The 19,650-nt window shown below is 49.7% G+C and overlaps 2 protein-coding genes across 2 annotated transcripts in view; both read right to left on the reverse strand.

Moving 5' to 3' along the window:
• Nucleotides 1-1,588: 1,588 nt before the first annotated feature.
• On the reverse strand, nt 1,589-6,963 carry C12H1orf216 (chromosome 12 C1orf216 homolog). Its single transcript, XM_003273409.2, has 2 exons — nt 6,449-6,963; nt 1,589-4,038 (listed from the first exon to the last, which is right to left on the reverse strand). Exon 2 carries the CDS (start codon nt 4,031-4,033, stop codon nt 3,344-3,346), a length of 690 nt encoding a protein of 229 aa, XP_003273457.1. The 5' UTR covers nt 4,034-4,038; nt 6,449-6,963; the 3' UTR covers nt 1,589-3,343.
• Nucleotides 6,964-7,925: 962 nt separating this feature from the next.
• The window catches only part of CLSPN (claspin), a 50,008-nt gene continuing 38,283 nt past the window's right edge, over nt 7,926-19,650 (reverse strand). Inside the window, exon 25 of the mRNA XM_030823174.1 lies at nt 7,926-8,685. Within this exon, the coding sequence (XP_030679034.1) occupies nt 8,596-8,685 (90 nt within the window). The 3' untranslated portion in view covers nt 7,926-8,595. The remainder of the gene's footprint in view (nt 8,686-19,650) is intronic.

The following is a 19,650-nucleotide window of genomic DNA, read 5'->3' on the forward strand; positions in this document are numbered from 1 at the left end:
TTTAGCCTTAGCCCTTTGCCAAAACATCTCTTAGTAAGTGGAATTTGTTAAAATTGGTTCAATACTATTTCTGTTTAAGTGTCAAGTGTGGAGATGACAAGAATTATTAACTGTTTCAGTGAGAAGTATACTTTGTGAGATTTAAAATAAATATGTTGCCAGGCGCGGTGGCTCACGCTTGTAATCCCAGTACTTTGGGAGGCTGAGGCAGGCAGATCACGAGGTCAGGAGATCGAGACCACGGTGAAACCCCGTCTCTACTAAAAATACAAAAAAATTAGCTGGGCGCAGTGGTGGGCACCTGTAGTCCCAGCTACTCGGGAGGCCGAGGCAGGAGAATGGTGTGAACCTGGGAGGTGGAGGTTGCAGTGAGCCGAGACTGCGCCACTGCACTCCAGCCTGGGCGACAGAGCGAGACTCCGTCTCAAAAAAAAATAATAATAAAAATAAAATAAAATAAAAATGTTGGCCAGGCGCAGTGGCTCACACCTATAATCCCAGCACTTTGGGAGGCTCAGGTGGAAGGATGGCTTGAAGCCAGGAGTTTGAGACCAGCCTGGGCAATAGAGCAAGAAGCCATCACTACAAAAAAACTTAAGAATTAGCCGGGTGTGGTGGTGCATGCCTGTAGTCCCAGCTACTCAGAGGCTAAGGTGCGGAGGATCACTTGAGCCCAGAAGTTCAAGGGTACAGTGAGCTATGACTGCACCACTACGCTCTAGCTTGGGCGACAGAGCGAGACGCTGTCTCCAAAAATAAAGAATCAAATCAAATAAAAATAAAATACAGTATTTCAGGTTTGTGAATTTTGGTATCCCTGGGGATCCTGGAACCAATCCCCTCAGATAACAAAGGGTGACTGTATATTATAACTACATGTGTGTCAAAACCATCTAAGGACCCAAACTCATAGTCATAGTCAGAGCGCCCTTCAGGGAAGTGATGACACCAGGGTACAGTTTTTTGTTTTATTTGGTTTTTTGAGATGGAGTTTCCCTCTTGTTGCCCGGACTGGAATGCAGTGGCACGATCTCTGCCCACTGCAAACTCTGTCTCCCGGGTTCAAGTGACTCTCCTGCCTCAGCCTACTGAGTAGCTGGCATTACAGGCACCCGTCCCCACATCTGGCTAATTTTTGTATTTTTTAGTACAGGTGGGGTTTCACCATGTTGGCCAGGCTGGTCTTGAACTCCTGACCTCAGGTGATCCACCCGTCTCAGCCTCCCAAAGTGCTGGGATTACAGGTGTGAGCCACCGTGCCCTGCCCAGGGTACAGTTGAGTATGTGAGAGTGTGTATGGTATGTGTCCCTCACAATTCGTTTAGGCCCAAAGGTGACACAGGACAAGGACAATCCCATATGGGGTTCTCAGGGTAGAAGTCACGTCTCCCCTGTCACACTGGGAGGCCCCTGAGAGACTTCTCCACCCCACTGGGTCGCCAGGCACAGCAGTCTAAATTCTTCAGTGTCTTTCCCCAAAACCACCTCCCTAGCTCCTAGTCCAGGACCCTACTCAAAAGGGGAGCTCAGATGGTATGAAAAAGAGGCCACCAGACAACAGGTAGAAGCAAAACACATACTCAAGAAATGTAATTCTCTGCCCCAGTTTATTCATCTTGGGTTGGTCCAGAGGCCGGGTTTACACACTCAATATGCAAGAGCTACAGACAAAAAGTCTTCAGAGCCCACCCCTCACCCCCACTCCCTGGATCTTTCACTCATCCACCCGTCAGGGATGAAACTCTTTAGAGATAGACAGGAAGAGCCCCCCACTTTGCCGATAGGGAGACTGAGGGCCAGAGGCTGCATCAGTGACTTCCATGCCACTCTTCACCCACCAGTGTCCCCTCTTCATACCACTGCTAACCCACCAGGATCTTGCATTCTCTTGGCTCCCCGGAACAAAGCAGAGAGCTAAGCTATCTTAGTCGTTGGTTCTCTCCAAGACTCACCCACTGTGTAACTCACGGAGCCTGCCAATCCCTGTTTGAAGGGCCATGCAGTGAAAGAAGGGGTTAAAATTCAGCATCCTAAGCATTTCCAGAGGCTTAGGCTGTCACTGTCCCCTTCCCATCCCAGAAAGCCAACTTCTGGCTCCCCCTGACAGTCCGACTTCAGAGAAATGAACCAAACCAATTCAACATCCAATGCTGCTAAAGCCAGAGAGGCACAGCAAGGTAGAGGCAGAGACAGGGAAGCGATATTTTCCTCATCAGCCTTGGAACATCTTGTCTGTTACTTGCAAGCTTATAAACATACATTGCTTTTCATCAGAAGCTTAAATGAACAGGGTTTGCAACAGCTCTTTTTCCAATGGAGAGATGGTTTGTTTGGGAACTGGTATTTTAGAATTCTCATTCTCCTATTCTTCACAGGGTTCCACTGTTATCATCCCTCCTGTCCCCATCTCCCATGTGCCCAAAGGCAGAGTTCAAGAGGGACAGTCCCCTATGTCCTCTGTCCCCACCCCCACCATCATCTTCATCACTACTCCCGGTTCCCCTTCCTGATACCAGTTCTCCACCCACTGCCAAAATTGCAGCCAAAATTCCATGGCAGGCCAGAGCAGCCACTAAACCTCCTACAAGCAAAGCCAACATCAGGGACAATAGCCTCAGCTGAGGAAGTCTGGGTTAAGTGAGGGAAAGGGAAAGGAGAGGTGGCCTGGGAAATCCCAGGAGAATGGGTCAGCCACAACCCTCAGATAAATGACAGCATGCTAGCCCTCTGTCTCCAGGGAACAGTGGGACCCAGTGGAGAAGAAAGGCTAGGGTAGGCCATGAGGAACACAAGGTGTGGGTGGACACCCCACAGTGCAGCTGGATATATATTTGCACACACCTGCTCATGAGTCTGCCTGCAAACACACATGCTCCTTACACCTTCCATGCCTGCAGCCAAACATGTGCACCTCTGCACACACAAAGGCTCCCTCACATACACCTAACACAAGCCTGCACAAACTCACTCATAGACACACACATCTTCTACATATACATCCTCACTCATGCACATATACACACACTGCTGGGTACCTGTCTACACATGCACATACAGAGTTCCTCATTCTTACATACTACACACACACACATATGTTCACTCTTACATGCTCACATATAGGTCTGCAGATAAATTAGCTGTGTACACATGTGCACACAGCACACTTAAGCTCATTTATACATGCTTATTCACACATGCCTACACACACCAGCCTACATGTTAGCACATACACACTCATGCCTACCTGCAATCATGCCAGCAAATTATGTACTTACTAGTGCACAACCTCACACATGCCTGCAAATATATACATATACCCTTGCACACTTGTAGAGGCACACCCTTAGCCCTGGTCCTGGGGCCTGGATGGTGCTGCCCTCTGCTGGAGACAGCGAATAAGCTCCTTCCGGTTGTCTAGGATGGTGTCGAAGCTCTCCTGCAGTCGGGCCTGCTGGTCAATCAACTGATGCTGCAGGCCCCGGATCCATTGGAGCAGTGCCAGGCGACGGTACATCACCAAGTGCACGTGGTGCTTTTCCTTCTCCTGCTCTTTGTAGCGCTCCTGGGCTTGTAAGTGCTGTACAGCCTGGGCCACTGAGGGCAGACGGGGATCGGGAGGGCCAGGGCCTCTCGGGGTCCCACAGGCAGGCTCAGGACTGCTGCTAGGGCTGTCGATGCTCAGGGAACTGCTGGCATAGCCGTTGTCCTCCAGAGGGGAGCAGACTGTGCCAGCACCACCCATCTTCTCAGGCTCAGCCCCGGGAATCTCTGCCCCCTCTGGGGGGCTGCGCACCCCTTCCTCAGGGGATCCAAGGGCCTGGAAGGCTTGGTTGTCAGAGGGTGACTCCGAGGAGCTCCTCCTCAGGATAGGCTCCACTCTGCCTGGCATCCCATGCCAATTCTCATTAGCATCCTTGGCACTTGCCATGAAGTTGGAGTTGCTGTCTGGTTGGAGCTCAGGCTGACATACTCCAGGAGGTGGGTCCCCCAGGAATTGGCCCCCCTCAGCTAGCCCTGGCTGGATGGCGAACATCTAGTCTGTAAAGGGAAAGCAGGAGACCGAGTCACAGTAGGACAGGGTGGGGTGCCTGAAGTCAGGGCAACTTAGCTGCAGGGACAAGGCTGCAAGCAAGAGCCTGGCCACTCCCTGTCAAGCCCTTTCTGTTGACGCTGGTAACACTTCCCTTCACGGTTTTCGTCCTCCCTGTCTACCTGTTCATTCTCAGTCTCCTGCAGCGGGTTTTTCCTCAGTCCTCAGAGGCTGTCTTCTGATTCTGTGCATTTCTCTCCAGAGGACCTCATTCTCTGCTGTAGCTTCAAGGACCATCATATGCTGGTGACTCTCAGATCTGTCTTCAGCCCAGATCTAACTGCTATCCAACCCTGCAAACAACCATAGGCTCCTCAAATTCTACATAACCAGTCCAGGCATGGTGGCTCATACCTGTAATCCCAGCACTTTGGGAGGCCGAGGCAGGCAGATCACCTGAGGTCAAGAGTTTGAGACTAGACTGGCCAACATGGTGAAACCCCGTCTCTACTAAAAATACAAAAATTAGCCAGGCGTGGTGACAGGCACCTGTAATCCCAGCTATTTGGGAGGCTGAGGCAGGGGAATCACTTAAACCCAGGAGGCAGAGGTTGCAGTGAGCCGAGATTGCGCCACTGCACTCCAGCCTGGGTGACAGAGTGAGACATCATCCCCCTCCACCACCGCCCCCCGCCAAAATTCTACATAAGCAAACAAGCTCTCCTTCAGTATCCTCAGCAAGATGGCTCCGTCCTCCATCCAGAAGGCTGGGAGCATCCTGGGCTCCTCACTATCCTTCCTTCTCCCATCTCATTAATAACCACATTCTGACCATTCTTCCTCTTCCAGGCCATTTCTGACCTGGATTATTGTCTCGGCCTTTTCACTGATCTCTCTGCCTCCAGTTAAAAATGTAAATTTCACTTGTCACCACTCCGAATGCCCTCCCTGAATTCCTGCTAAACCTCTACCTGGCCTACAACGCCCTGTTTGATCTGGCCCCTGCTCACCCCTCCATACCTGCCTCTTGCCACTCTGCCCCTCCCATCATTGCAAACTGCCCAGAGATCTCAAAACACACCATTGTTCTTCTTACAGTATTCCTTTGGCCTACAATATCCTTCCTCTCTCCTCCCCTCAAAGCTCCTCCCTTCTCCACCCAGCAAATTCCTTTTTGTACTTCAAAATCAGCTGTAATATCCCCATGTTTCCATGTCCCCATGTCTCTGAAGCCGTCTTGATACTGCCCCAATCAATATTACATAAACAAGCACGGTTAGTTATGTCTTCTTCTGGGTCCCCACTGCCCTGGGTACACACTGTCTTATCCAACTTTGCGTCTGTCCCTGGCATACATGGTGGATGATCAGTGAATGTCTATTCAACTGGCATTTTTGGTTTGTGGTAATGATCTTGTAATAGCAGTTTGTAATCTGGCTTGGACCTCCTGTATGTATGTATATATATATATATATATATATATATATATATATATCCTCCATCATATTCCCCAGAGTCAGCCAGCATAGAGCCCTGAACCAGGCCGCCTGTGCATACAGGTACTTGCTAAGTGAGTGAATGGGAGAAGAGACTGCAGTGAATTTCCATGCTCAGGAATCTACTCTCGACTCCCCAGGGCTGGAAGAGCTGGGTTCTGGAAGAGCTGGGTTTGGTTCCCTTTCGTACCACAGCCAGGGAGCCCCGCCTTCCCCAGTGACAAGGTTTTTTTCTGAGCCTGCCCCCTTCCCTCCCAATGCCTCTGGAACACGGCCACTATCTTGTGTCCCTGTCCCTAGCTTGCTCCATCCTGAGGCCCTGGAGGGAGGGCATACCACACCACTCTTCTCTCCTCCATAACCTGCTCCTAACCAAAATTAGGGTTTGAATTGACAAAGGGATTCTACTGACCAAACAGCACTGGGATTAGAACAATTGAAGAGCATGAAGAGGAAGGATATTGTAAGTGGAGCCCGCACTGGAAGGCGCTCCATAGGTGGCATGGACCCTCCCCACCCCCAGCAATGGGCAGAAGTCCTGGGGAGAAGGGTGTAGGAACAGTTCCTTTCTAATCGCCCTCTAAGCAAGGCTTGTGGGAAGGTGCCTAGAGATCTCCCCTCGCCCCAATTTTTTATTTTTCCTATACTTGGATGGGGCCGTGAAGGAAGCTGGGATGGGGTAGGGGTGGCGCTAGGGATCACAGGGTTCTCAGAGATCGTAAAATGGGAACCCCGACACCCCAGGACTAGGTCTCCACCCAAACAGGAGGCAGCCTCCTTTCCTGGCCTTGCGGGAGTGGGAGACCACCCCAGGAGACAGAGACCATCCTTCCCTAGTCTCCTCGAAGGAGGCCGCTGTGACTCCCAGCTTCCCGCGGCTGGGCCCCAAGCCCCCCGCCTCGGGCCCCAGACTCGGACTCACGGCCTAGAGGCGCCCGCTCCGGCGCGTCTGGCTCTGGCTCCGCCCGGCCCCGGTGGTGTCTAGTGTCTGGGCTGGGGGTTCCTCGGCCTGGGCGTCTCCGCGGTCCAGGCGTGGGTGCGGGGCTCCCGGGCAGCGCGCCCAGCCCCAGACCAGGACTGCGGAGTCAGGCGGCGTCTGCGCAGCTGGGCGGAGCTGCCGGTCCCACGTGGGCCGGTTCGGTTTTCCGCGGAGCCGCGCGCCGAGCCCCTGCGCCGGAACCGCTTCGCTCCCGCGCGGAGCCGCGTTGATCCAGGCCTTCCAGGTCCGGTGCTCTCTCCTATTGGCATTCGCTGGGCCCTTCCCATCAGCTGGCCTCGCTGCAGACACCGTGCCATTTTCAAGTGAAATCTGATTAGTCACCACCTTCCGGCTTTAAACTCCTCAGTGGCTTCCCCACCACCGGGACAACCCCTAAGGCGGCAGCCGCGGGGCTCTGCGCGTCCTGCCCTCCGTCTGCCTCTCTGGCTTCGTCCTCTACCCTCCCTCTCCGCAGCTACCCTCCCGCACGCCCCTTTCCGCCACGCGGCTTTGGCACGTGGTCTAGCATTCTCTTCCCCCTCTCAACTTACTCCTATTTCAGATCTCTTCTCGGAGAGATCTCTGACTCCCTAGATCACATTCGTTCCCTCCTTTGTCAGAGCACGTTACTTTTCTTCATAGCATTTATCACAATTTGGAATTATATATTCCTTTTTGTGCTTACTTGACTAAAGTCACTGAGGCCGGGTGCGGTGGCTCACGCCTGTAACCCCAGCACTTTGGGAGGCCGAGACGGGCAGATAACCTGAGGTCAGGAGTTCGAGACCAGCCTGGCCAACATGGTGAAACCCCATCTCTACTAAAAATATAAAAATTAGCTGGGCGTGGTGGCGGGCGCCTGTAATCCCAGCTACTCGGGAGGCTGAGGCAGGAGAATCGCTTGAACCTGGGAGGTGGAGGTTGCAGTGAGCCAAGACTGCACCACTGCACTCCAGTCTGGGCAACAGAGTGGGACTCCGTCTCAAATAAAAAAGAGAGAGAGAGAGAAAGAAGAAGATCCAAGTCTGGGACAGGGCTCAGGGCTGATGTCCTGTACCCAGGACGGGAGCTCTCCGCAGGACACAGCCCACCCACGATGCCTGCACAGTGGGCACCAGTGCTTTTGCCCAGGTGAGGAGGAACAACGTGATAAAAAAGGGTCCTGGGTTCCAAACTCCAGTGGATTCTTCTCAGAGCTCCACTCTACTGAAGCTTGATCCCCCTCACTCTTTTGCACCCTGGGGAAATGTGAAGTTGGGGACCCTGTTTGGAATAAAAGAGAACAGAGTTCAGTAATTGCTGACCCTAATATAAGAGGTGCCCTCTTCCAGTTTCAATTTGATTCCAAGTCACCATTCTGCAACCTAGAGACTAATTGGCAAATTAAATCACACCAAGAAATCCTAAATGCAAAAACAGGGAAAACGGAAAAGAAATTTTTATGATTATGATGACTATTTTAAGAGGGAAAAGGAAATAAGAAGGAGAAAGCAGAAGTAATTCAAACTTTGCACACTCCTCCAGCTAAGAAAATACAGGTGGAGACATCAGCCCCATTTCTACATTAGATCCTGTGGCCTAAGTCTTCTCCCTTCCCTTATCCACTTCAGGTTCCCCTGGCCTTCAGCCTGGGGTGACCCAAATCCTCACTTTTTTTTTTTTTTTTTGAGATAGAGTCTCGTTCTGTCGCCTAGGCTGGAGTGCAGTGGCGCAATCTCGGCTCACCGCAACCTCCACCTCCCGGGTTCAAGCGATTCTCCTGCCTCAGCCTCCTGAGTAGCTGGGATTACAGGTGCACGCATCACGTCAGCTAATTTTTGTATTTTTAGTGGAGATGGGGTTTCACCATGTTGGTCAGATTGGTCTTGATCTCCTGACCTCATGATCCACCCACCTCGGCCTCCCAAAGTGCTGGGATTACAGGCGTGAGCCACCATGCCTGGCCCAAATCCTCACTCTTAAAGGCTCTCAGCTTTGGTGATCTAGGGTTGCACAGTTCTGCCCAGATCACAGAGCCATAAAGTCATCAATTGTTTGTTCTGCCCAGAATAGCCCTTCTCCGCCTCTCTTTGGACTCTGTCTCTCCCAGCTTAACCATGTGGGTCAAATGAAAGCCTGAAGAATCCAGGGATAGGAGCTCCACTCCAGGTGAGCCAGTCAGAGTCCTTCTCTGGGATCTTCTGAAATGAAATTAAAGGAAGATGCGATAGGGAAGAAACAGAGATGAGAGACAGAAGTTCTGATAATGTTGCAGACCCCGTTTCCTGCATGTAAATTTCTAGGTTTGTATGCCTTATTTTGCCAAGCCTAACTTGAGTGGAATTTCTTTCACCGACAATCGAAAGAATGCTGATTAATACAATAGCACAAGGTGGTGACCCCAGGATCTCTGGGTTCCACTCACGTACCTCTCAACTCTTATTAGGTAGCAGTAATTCCCTTTCTCCTTGATAGCCATGATCAGTCCAGTCTACACTGTGACCACCCCCTTCTCCTATTCCTCTAGTGCTACCAGGAGCCGAAATCCCAGGGAATCGTCTTTGTGTTTCTTGGTTAGAAACATTCCTCCCATGATGTTATCACCATCTTTTTTTTTTTTTTTCCCCAAGACAGAGTTTCACTCTGTCACCCAGGCTGGAGTGCAGTGGTGCGATCTCAGCTCACTGCAACCTCCGCCCCCCAGGTTCAAGCCATTCTCCTGCCTCAGCCTCCCGAATAGCTGGGGTTACAGGTGCATGCCACCACACCCAGCTAATTTTTGTATTTTTAGTAGAGACAGGGTTTCACCATGTTGGTCAGGCTGATTTCAAATTCCTGACCTCAAACGATCCTCCCAACTTGACCTCCCAAAGTGCTGGGATTACAGGTGTGAGCCACCGTGCCCGGCCCATGCTATCACCTTCTGACTTGCAATACCCAGAATCTCAGAGACAGGAAGAAAACTCTTAGTCCTTAGGTAAATCATATAAGGTGCCACAACCACCGCTACCTCTTCTTCCTATGCATTCTGGCCACAAAGGACAAAGCATTATATACATTGATTTTTTTTTTTTTTTTTTTTTGAGACAGAGTCTCGCTCTGTCACCCAGGCTGGAGTGCAGTGGCGCAATCTCGGCTCACTGCAAGCTCCGCCTCCCGGGTTCACACCATTCTCCTGCCTCAGCCTCTCTGAGTAGCTGGGACTACGGGCGCCTGCCACCACGCCCGGCTAATTTTCTGTATTTTTAGTAGAGACGGGGTTTCACCGTGGTCTCGATCTCCTGACCTCGTGATCCGCCCACCTCAGCCTCCCAAAGTGCTGGGATTACAAGCATGAGCCACTGCGCCCGGCTATATACATTGATTTAAAGCCTATATTGGGCCTGGTGTGGTGGCTCACACCTGTAATCCCAGCACTTTGGGAGGCTGAGGCAGGCGGATCACTTGAGGCTGGGAATTCAAGACCAGCTTGGCCAACATAATGAAACCCCGTTTCTACTAAAAATACAAAAATTAGCCAGGCATGGTGGTGCGTGTCTGTAATCCCAGCTATTCAGGAGGCTGAAGCAGGAGAATCGCTTGAACCCAAGAGGCAGAGGTTGCAGTGAGCCAAGATCGCGCCACTGCACTCCAGCCTGGGTGATAGAGTAAGACCCTGTCTCAAAAAAATAAAAATAAAAATAAAATAAATAAAGCCTATTCCGTGCTCTGCAGGGCAGCACCCCAGCCTGGAATAGCTGAGTCATCAATTCCATTGTTCTAAAAAGCTAGTTATTCCTTTTATTTATTTATTTTTTTGAGATGGAGTCTCTCTCTGTCACCCAGGCTAGAGTGCAGTGGCATAGTCTTGGCTCACTGCAACCTCTGCCTCCTGGGTTCAAGCAATTCTCCTGCCTCAGCCTCCTGAGTAGCTAGGATTACAGGTGCCCACCACTGGGTGAATGTATTTTTAGTAAAGGCAGAGTTTCACCATGTTGGCCAGGCTGGTCTCAAACTCCTGACGTCAGGTGATCTGCCTGCCTTGGCCTCCCAAAGTGCTGGGATTACAGGTGTGAGCCACCACACCTGGCCTAAAGCTAGTTATTCCTAAATAATACAATACCTGCTAAGTCAAGTGAATTCATTTGAAGGAAATCAGATCGTAGCCTCTCTCTTTCTTTTCTTTTCTTTTCTTTTTTTCCTGAGACAGAGTCTTACTCTGTTGCCCAGGCTGGAGCACAGTGGTGTAATCTCCATTCATTGCAACGTCTGCCTCCCAGGATCAAGCGATTCTTATGCCTCAGCCTCCTGAGTAGCTGAGACTACAGGTGTGTGCCACTGCACCTGGCTAATTTTTGTATTTCTAATAGAGACAGGGTTTCACTATGTTGCCCAGGCTGGTCTCAAATTCCTGGCCTCAAGTGATCTGCCCACCTCGGCCTCCCAAAGTGTTGGGATTACAGGCGTGAGCCACCGCACCCAGCCTCTAGCCTGTTTTGTTAATCAAGGGCAGTGTTGTATGGAATACTCTAGCACTGTATAATTAATACAGTCAGTGCTCACACAGCAGTCCTGGTCACTCCATAATTTTCAGAGCTCAAAGCCTGAAGAAAAAAAAGCTCCAAATGCAGGGATATCCATGTCCACAGGAAGACAAAAAAGCAGCTATAGAGATGCCTGTTATTCATTCACCAGAGGCTTTTCCAGTGAGGACACCAGAGAATAATTCACCCCCAAGTGAAAGGGTATCTGTGGCTGGGTTCACCTACCCACATATATGCCAGGGACTTAAGTGGCAGGGACGCAGAAATCTCCAGAGATGGCCAGTATCAGCCTGAACAGGGCTTTGCAAAAGGCCATGCCATCAAGACCCAATGATGGACAGTGGGTAAGCCTCTTGGCGAACAGACAGATGTCAGAGCCAAGAGAGGCTAGCAGTGAGTAGCCAGATCCAGGTCCCAGGGCCTGGGGTGTCAGGCAAGGAGACCAGAGAAGATGAGATGAATTTCTCATCCAGGAAATAGGACAGGCCTAAGGATTATTCATAGGTGGATAATTTCTCAATGTCAGTATTCTCAGGAAGAAAGGGGTGGGTAAGATCAAGGTGTTTCAGCTTCAAAGACCTTGTCCCTTCCCACCCATTCATTTACATGTATCATACAGTTACAGAGTGCTTACTTTGTGCCAGGTACTGTGTTGGGAATTCAGAGCAGAATCAGAACTGGTCGTGGTCTTGGGGAGCTCCTTGTTTAGAAAGGGAAACAGAAGGCCTGGTGTGTTGGCTCATGCCTGTAATTCCAGCGCTTTGGGAGGCCGAAGCGGACAGATCACTTGAGGCTAGGAGTTTGAGACTAGCCTGATCAACATGGTGAAACCCCGTCTCTACTAAAAATACAAAAATTAGCCAGGCGTGGTGGCGCACGCCTGTAATCCCAGCTACTTGGGAGGCTGAGGCACGAGAACTGCTTGAACTTGGGAGGCAGATGTTGCAGTGAGCCAAGATCACACCACTGCACTCTAGCCTGGGTGACAGAGCCAGACCCTGTCTCAAAAAAAAAAAAAAAAAAAAAAAAAGGAATAGACAGAAGAATGGGCTATAACAAGGTAATGGGCCCTGCAACAGAGCCAGGAGGCAAAAGTAGTACGCCCAAAAAAGGGTAAGGAAAGGCTTCACAGAGGTGATTTTTTTTTTTTTTTTTTAAAGAGATGGGAGTCTTGCTATGTTACCCAGGCTGGCCTCGAACTCCTGACCTTAAGTGATCCTCCCACCTTGGCCTCCCAACATTCTGGGATTACAGGCATGAGCCACTACACCCAGCTAGCACAGAGGTGATATTTGAGCCAGGCCTTGAGGGATGAATAAGAGCTCACCAAGAGAAAGCAAGAGAAGGCATAGGAGACTGCATTTTCAGAGTGAGTTCAGCAAACACCCCGTAGGCCAGTGTGGCTGGAGCTCGGTGGGAAATGGAGATAAGGTGAAGCTAGAAGCTCGGTGGGAAATGGAGGTAAGGTGAGGCTAGAAGATAAAGTTGGCCCAGTTGTGAAAGTTCTTGACACCATCCCAAGGAGCTTGGGCTCCATCCTGGGGGCAGCAGGGAAATAACTGAGGAAGCCCTCGGAGTTTCCATATCAGAACAAAGCACAATCCTGGATTACAAACTACATTGCTAACCTGCTTTCTTCTCTCTTCCTGAGGTCACATCATCTGTCAACTTCCCCACATGGCTTTGGGAACTTAGGCAAATCAAATCATTTTAACCTTTTTGGGCTAAATAAAATAATATGCCTTAAAAATTGTTCAATAACGTAGTGGTGAACATTGTTACTTGGGCTCCCAAGACCAGGCACAACCCCAGAGGACCTTTGACATGCCAAAGAGCCTTTAAGGCAGATTTGAACGAACATTATTCCCCAGAATTGGTTCATCTTGGGAAAGGAAGGCCTAGGAAGCTGGTGACCTACTTGTTTTGTTCATCCATTTCTCTACTGCTTCTTAAAGGTAAAGTGCCTCTTTAGTCTCTCAAGAAATCGCTATGTGTTTACCTTAGGTAAAATATGCCCATTTTGGCTGTTTCCCAGCTGTAAAATGACAAGGCGGTACATTGAGTTAGAAGTTTTAAAGCATTTTTAGAGCCTTGAAGTCATTTCCTTTTCCTCAACAAAATCTTTCCAATATATCCAGTTTGAGATCTGCCTTCCCCTAAACCCTCCACCTAAGGGCTCCGAGGGAACTTCAGAGAAGCTTTTAAAGTTCAGCAGGGCACAGCTGCAAATCCACTGCACCAGATGAACCTAGGAAATGAATCCTCCCCCTGTCCCCGACCCTGTTCCCCTTCTCACCCACCCCTTCCAAGGGAAAAGGGAGAAACAGGTCTTTTCAGAGCTGCTGGAAGAATGAAAGGTAATATAAACTCTTTCTCTCCAGTGCACTCAAGCGGTCACCAGGAGACCAGAAAAGCCAAATCCAAGGTCCCGAGGCTCTTAATCATCCAGTGCCCACGACAGAGGGAGTGAGCTAGACGGAGAAGCTGAAGTGAAGGAGGAAAGACAGAAGGTGGGGCCTGTTCCACCCCCTTCCTAGCAGCTGCCTCTGTGGGCTCCATAATCCCCATGCCCTCTCCCCCACCCCACCCTCCGGGCCGCCGCCCACCTCTCCTCCACCCACCCCATTCATCAGTAGGAGGGCACTGTATCAGCACAGCCTTTCAAGGCCTGACAGTTCCTTTCTGGGTGCCCCCCACATGTAACCACTTAACCCCCAGCACAAAGGGCCATCCTGAATGGGCTTGGAGCTGGTGGCTCGTGCGGAGGGGGAGGCCTCAATAGGATTTGGGGAGCTGGGTGTATAAACCGCTCTGCTCCAGCAGCCCTCAATGGAGGAGCTAGAGTCAGGGCATGTGCCGAGGGGAGGAGCTCGGCAGCTGCATCCCGCCCCTGAACAATGATTTATTCATTCTCCTGCCACGCACAGAGAAGGCAGGCTGGGGAAACATGGCCCCACAAATCGCCCTCAGCCTCGGCTGATTCCCACAGCAATCATTGCAGTTCAGTGTGCCCCCTCCTACTTGTAATGTTTTGCCTCAAGCTTGCCCTTCCTGTTCCTCGTAAGGAAGTAGACTGCATTACGGGAGGCCTTAAGTAGCCTTAAGTTCAGGCAAGCATCGTTCTTTGAGTTGGTTGCACCCAAACTCAATCTCACTCTCTCTGGAAGCTTCCTGGCCAGGTTTTCCTCACACCCATTTCACAGCCATAGAAACAGATGCAGACAAAAAAAAAAAAAGGTGCATAGCAAAACCTGTCTCCAGGATGGCCCCCAGCAGGGAGTTGGGGAGCTGAGCCTAGAAGTAACTGACAGGTGATGGGAATGTAGTAAATGTTTGCTGGATGAGTTAATGGCTGCTAACAAAAGGTGGTGTGCTTGCTGCTCTCGCTTTTCTTCCCAGACCCTTTCCTCCTTCTTGTAGCCACATCCATCTGGCTCCAATTCCCAGAAGAATCTCTTAGAAATCTTTGGGGATGAGGGGACATAATGAAGACAGGTAAGCAAAGATGCTAAAACCTGTAGATAAGCAATGCTGGGTGGTGGCTGGCGGGGAGGGGCGCGGTTTCAAGAAGTCAAATTGTGACAAGAGGAAATTTGCTGTCGCCCTCTTGCCTCCATATGTCATGTCACCAGGGCCAGATCACACACACACATCATCATAATAAATAAAACTGAAAATCAATACCGTTAGCAGAACAGGGAGAGCCAGAATGAAGTGACCATCCTCAGACTGGCCCCTGGCCCTACTGGCCCCAAGCTTGTAATTACCTTGTCACACAGAAAACAAATCTATTGTGGGTGGTAAGCGTGAAAGGTGGGGGATCCCAGGCACGGAGCTTGCCAGCCAGGGAGCAGGGGAAGGGGCACGGTAGGAAGACTGATTGGCCTTCAGTGCTGGTGGTGCAGGAGCTTGAGACTAACAAAACTAAGGCCTGGACAGTTTAAGAACGTTTCGTTGTTTTAGTCAGGAGGGTGAACACCTTAAGGGAGGTGATCCTGCCCAATACTGGTGTGGGGCATGAAGTAGCCAGGAAAAAGGCTTCAAGACCACTCCTGGAGCCTCAGAATGGCAGGTGGCTAGGATGCTGCTGCCCTCTGGTGGGCATAAAGAGACAGTATCCACACCTCCAACGCTGGAAATCCATTGCAAAGGAGTCTCCGTTCTTTGTTGTTCTAAAGGCTTGGCCACCAGGACTAGTGCATTCATAGCTTGGATTTCCCAGGAAGCCAACTCCGAGCCTGTTTAATGTGCCGGATGTTTATTAAGAACCTCCTTTGGGATCAACAGCTGTGGAAGAATGAGAATGAGCAGGAGTGGGCAGCGGAAGAAGCTGATCTACAAGACAAGCCTGTGACAGCCTCAGCCAACTCCACAGGGAGCTTTGAAGCTAGAATGGCTCTTCAGAGTTGACCCAAAATGAGCTAAGAAGGCCGAGCCTTTATACACCTGTTGCCATTGAATGTGGGCTAATCCTTGACCTTGGGCAAGGTGCTCTCTGAGGCAATTCCCACCCCGGAAGGCTGTCTGCATAGTGCCTCCAACAGCTGAGCCAAAAGGCCTTCATGGAAGGGTCCACCCTCCACACCATAACTCATCAAATATTTGTCAAAGAGACAGTAGGTTTAGATCATGCCTCAAGCTGCAGGCTCAGTTGGGACAGTCTACAAGTCTCAGTTACCAGGGCTGTTATGCACTGATCCCTGGAAATGGTGAGGGGGGCCTTAATGCTCAGATTCATGGATTCATTCATTCAATGAGCGTTTGTTGAGATTTACTGTGTGCCAGGCCTTGAGGCAGACAATTTACAAATTTTTTTTATTTAATCCTCACAACTGTGAAGCTAGTATTAACTCAGATTATTCAGATGAGATCAAGTTATTAAGTAGCTTTCACAGTACAATGACACTTTGAAAAAAATGCCATTCACAATGGGACAAGTGCTATTGCTGCCGCCAAAGATTTCTCAGGCCAGAAAGGGTCTTGGCTGTCTACTGTGTGTGTGCATATATATGTGTATGAACGAGATGGCTTGCTTTCTGCTTTCAGCCAGAACATTTCCTCTATGGCAGCCAAGAGCTATGCCTCAGTAGCCTCCTGCTTTAATTCCTTCCTAAACATGTTGCTGCCCAAGGTAACAAAACCACAAGGTTTTTGTTTTTTTTTCTTTTGAGACAGTCTCACTCTGTGACCCAGGCTGGAGTGCAATGCTGCAGTTTTGGCTCACTGCAGCCACAACCTCCAGGCTCAAGTGATTTTCCTACCTCAGCCTCCCAAGTAGTCGGAACTGCACGCTACCATGCACAGCTAATTTTTGTATTTTTTGTAGAGACGGGGTTTCGCCATTTTGCCCAGGCTGGTCTCAAACTCCTGCGTTCAAGCAATCCCCCCACCTCAACCTCCCAAAGTGCTGGGATTACAGGCATGTGCCACCATGCCTGGCCCAAAACCACAAGCTTTACAAATTCCTGGTTGTAGCTACAGAGCAAGCCACCATTGCCCAAAAGGAAACTGGGCTAGCTCCTTCCCTGGATAGTCAATGGAGAGACAGCCCTGGATCCTCAGTGTTCTTTTAGCCATCTGATCATCAGAAGGTTGAGATGATAAGTTCTTCCCTAATGTCTAACCTCCATATTTGCTGCAACTGTTTTGGGACAATAGCATTGAAGGGACAAGAGGCACAGGCTTCTGCTTCAGAAAACTTTCAGTACCCTACACCTCTCACTAACCTGCCCACTCTGTGTAAGGGACTGAGGGCTGGAAAGATAGAGAAAACTGTCAGCTGCTGTTCTTCTATAGCCCTGATGGGTTCTCATCCTTGGTCAGTCAAGACATCCAGCAACCAACATGAAGATTTTAATTTTCTCATTTAGATTCTAATCATAAAGAACTTGAAGGAAAATGAAGGAGGGAGTATGCTGGGAAGTCATGGAACAATTTCTGGGTCTAACTACAGAGACATTCACTCAACCTCACCCTCCCCTCAACCATACACACACACACACACACACGCGCACACACACACACACACACACACACACACACGCCTTTCCTCCTGGGCCCCCAGAACCTAATTTTTCACGTTTGGAAAACCCAGATGATTTCTGCCTAGGTCCATCTGGTTTTCCAAATAACCTGTCTTTTTGATAAATAACGTAAGTTAAATTAGACAAGACAAACAAACAGAAGGGTGGGCAGTCAGCCTTTTTCCTTCCCTCAGCCTCTGAGAAAAAGACATGAGGGCTGAAAAACCCAAACCACGGGCTCACTCCCAACCCTGCCCCAGCACTTTCTACCCCTTGGACTAGGCAATAATTCTCCAGCCTGGAGCTGGGAGCTGCCTCTGCAGCCCTACATCCAGCCCACCAGCCATCAAGAATACTGCGGACTATGGTTCTCTCTAAAATGAAGGGAAGGAACTCAGGTGTCCAGCCCAACTTCTTCCCATCACCCTTAGGCTGTAGCTACTTCAGACTCCCTTTTCCCATTATGAATCCCACCACAGGGAGGAACTAAATCAATAAACTGAAAATGAAAAACCTTTAAGGTGAGAGAAGAGAGGACAAAAAGAGGGGATGGGAAGGACGTGGATGGTACAGACCAAGACGATAAAACTACTAGGGACAGAAACCAGGCACCTTGGTCTCAAAAGGTAAAATCTGAGGTGACACCAGCCATACACAAGCCATGTCTATCTCCCCAGTTCGCTAGAGAGTCCAGGCATACATGCAGGCCTCCATTTCTACTGCTATAACAAGTCTCAGCACATAGCTAGCCACCAGGGGTGGACTACGGAGCTTTGTTGGGGCTTGGCTTCTCCTTCCCACTCAGCTCTACCCATTCCTCAGCAGTGGGTTAGCCTGCATTAGTGCAGCCTCTTAAATATGCACATTCACTTCACATTAATTTGTACCTTTGATCCTAACCATATAAACCAAGTCATTTCACATGAGCCCCATTTTCCAGTTGAGGAAAAAAGTTAAGAGACTGACTTACCCAAAGTCATGATGCTTACAAGCTGCAGAAAGAGCAAGGACTAAAGCTCTCCACCTCTATTCTGTCCTACACTAGAAAGCTCCTCTGTATATAATTCAGCTCTATGCTTTTCACCATTAGCTCTTCGAGGCCTCCCATCACTCGTTGCTCAAAAAATTCATTGAGTTATTTTATGTGCCAGGCATGGTGCTACCCAAAGCATACATTTTTCAACAAAACAGATAAGGTCTGTTTTCACAGCACTTACAGTCTAGTAGGGAAAGCAAGCCCCAACAAACATTAAGGTAACACATCATGATGACAGACCCAAAAGAACAGGAAACTTAAGGCTGGGTGAGGTGGCTCATGCCTATAAATCCCAGCACTTTGGGAGCCTGAGGTAGCTGGATCACTTGAGGTCAGGAGTTCGAGATCAGCCTGGCCAACATGGCGAAACCCCATCTCTACTAAAAATACAAAAATTAGCTGGGCACTAGAAACACAAAAGTTAGCCAGATGTGATGGTGGGCACCTGTAACCCCAGCTACTTGGGAGGCTGAGGCAGGAGAATTGATTGCTCGTGAGGCCGAGGTTGCAGTGAGCCAAGATCACGTCACTGCACTCCAGCCTGGGTGACAGAGCGAGAATACATATTAAAAAAAAAAAAAAAAAGAATAGGAAACTTAAACAGAGGTAACCTAATTAAGAAAGGGGTGGCAATGGTCAGAGAAGGCTTCTCTGAAGAATTTAGGCTTAAGCTAACACCTTCCCCGTCTCTATCAAAAATACGAAAATTAGCCGGGTGTGGTGGTGCGTGCCTGTAACCCCAGCCACTTGGGAGGCTGAGGCAGAATTGCTTGAATGGGGGAGACAACGGTTGCAGTGAGCCGAGATCGTGCTACTGCACTCACTCCAGCCAGGGCGACAGAGCAAGAATCCATCTCAAAAAAAAAAAAAAAAAAGAATAGGAAACTTACACAAAAGTAACCTAATTAAGAAAGGGGTGTTAGGCTGGACTCGGTGGCTCATGCCCGTAATCCCAGCACTTTGGGAGGCCGAGGCGGGCGGATCACGAGGTCAAGAGTTCGAGACCAGCCTGACCAACATAGTGAAACCCCGTCTCTACTAAAAATACAAAAATTAGCTGGGCGTAGTGGCGCACGCCTCTAATCCCAGCTACTTGGGAGGCTGGGCAGGAGAATCGCCTGAACCCGGGAGGCGGAAGTTGCAGTGAGCCGAGATCGTACCACTGCATTCTAGCCTGGGCGACAGGGCAAGACTCCGTCTCAAAAAAAAAAAAAAAAAGAAAAAAGAAAGGGGTGTTAATGGTCAGAGAAGGCTTCTCTGAGGAAATTAGGCTTAAGCTAACGGTTTGAGAATTATCCATTAGTCAGACAAAGAAGAAGGATGTAGGGGAGGGCATTCCAGGAAAAGAAGACACTTCAGATGCTCCTGAGGCTGCATGTCATGAGAAAGAAGAGTAGACAGGAGGTTGGGAGGCAGGGCTATGTCATGCATCGGCCATGAGAAGTTTGAACTTTGAGTGCAGTGGAAGACATTAAAAGATTTTAAGTAGGGAAGTGTCATCCTCCAAATTATATTTACATAAAGGTCGCCTCTGGCTGCTGTGCAGATTGGATGAAAGGGAAGCAAAAACAGAAGTGGGGAGGT

This window comes from Nomascus leucogenys, chromosome 12 (genome assembly GCF_006542625.1).
Source record: "Nomascus leucogenys isolate Asia chromosome 12, Asia_NLE_v1, whole genome shotgun sequence".
Classification (NCBI taxonomy): Eukaryota; Metazoa; Chordata; class Mammalia; order Primates; family Hylobatidae; genus Nomascus; species Nomascus leucogenys.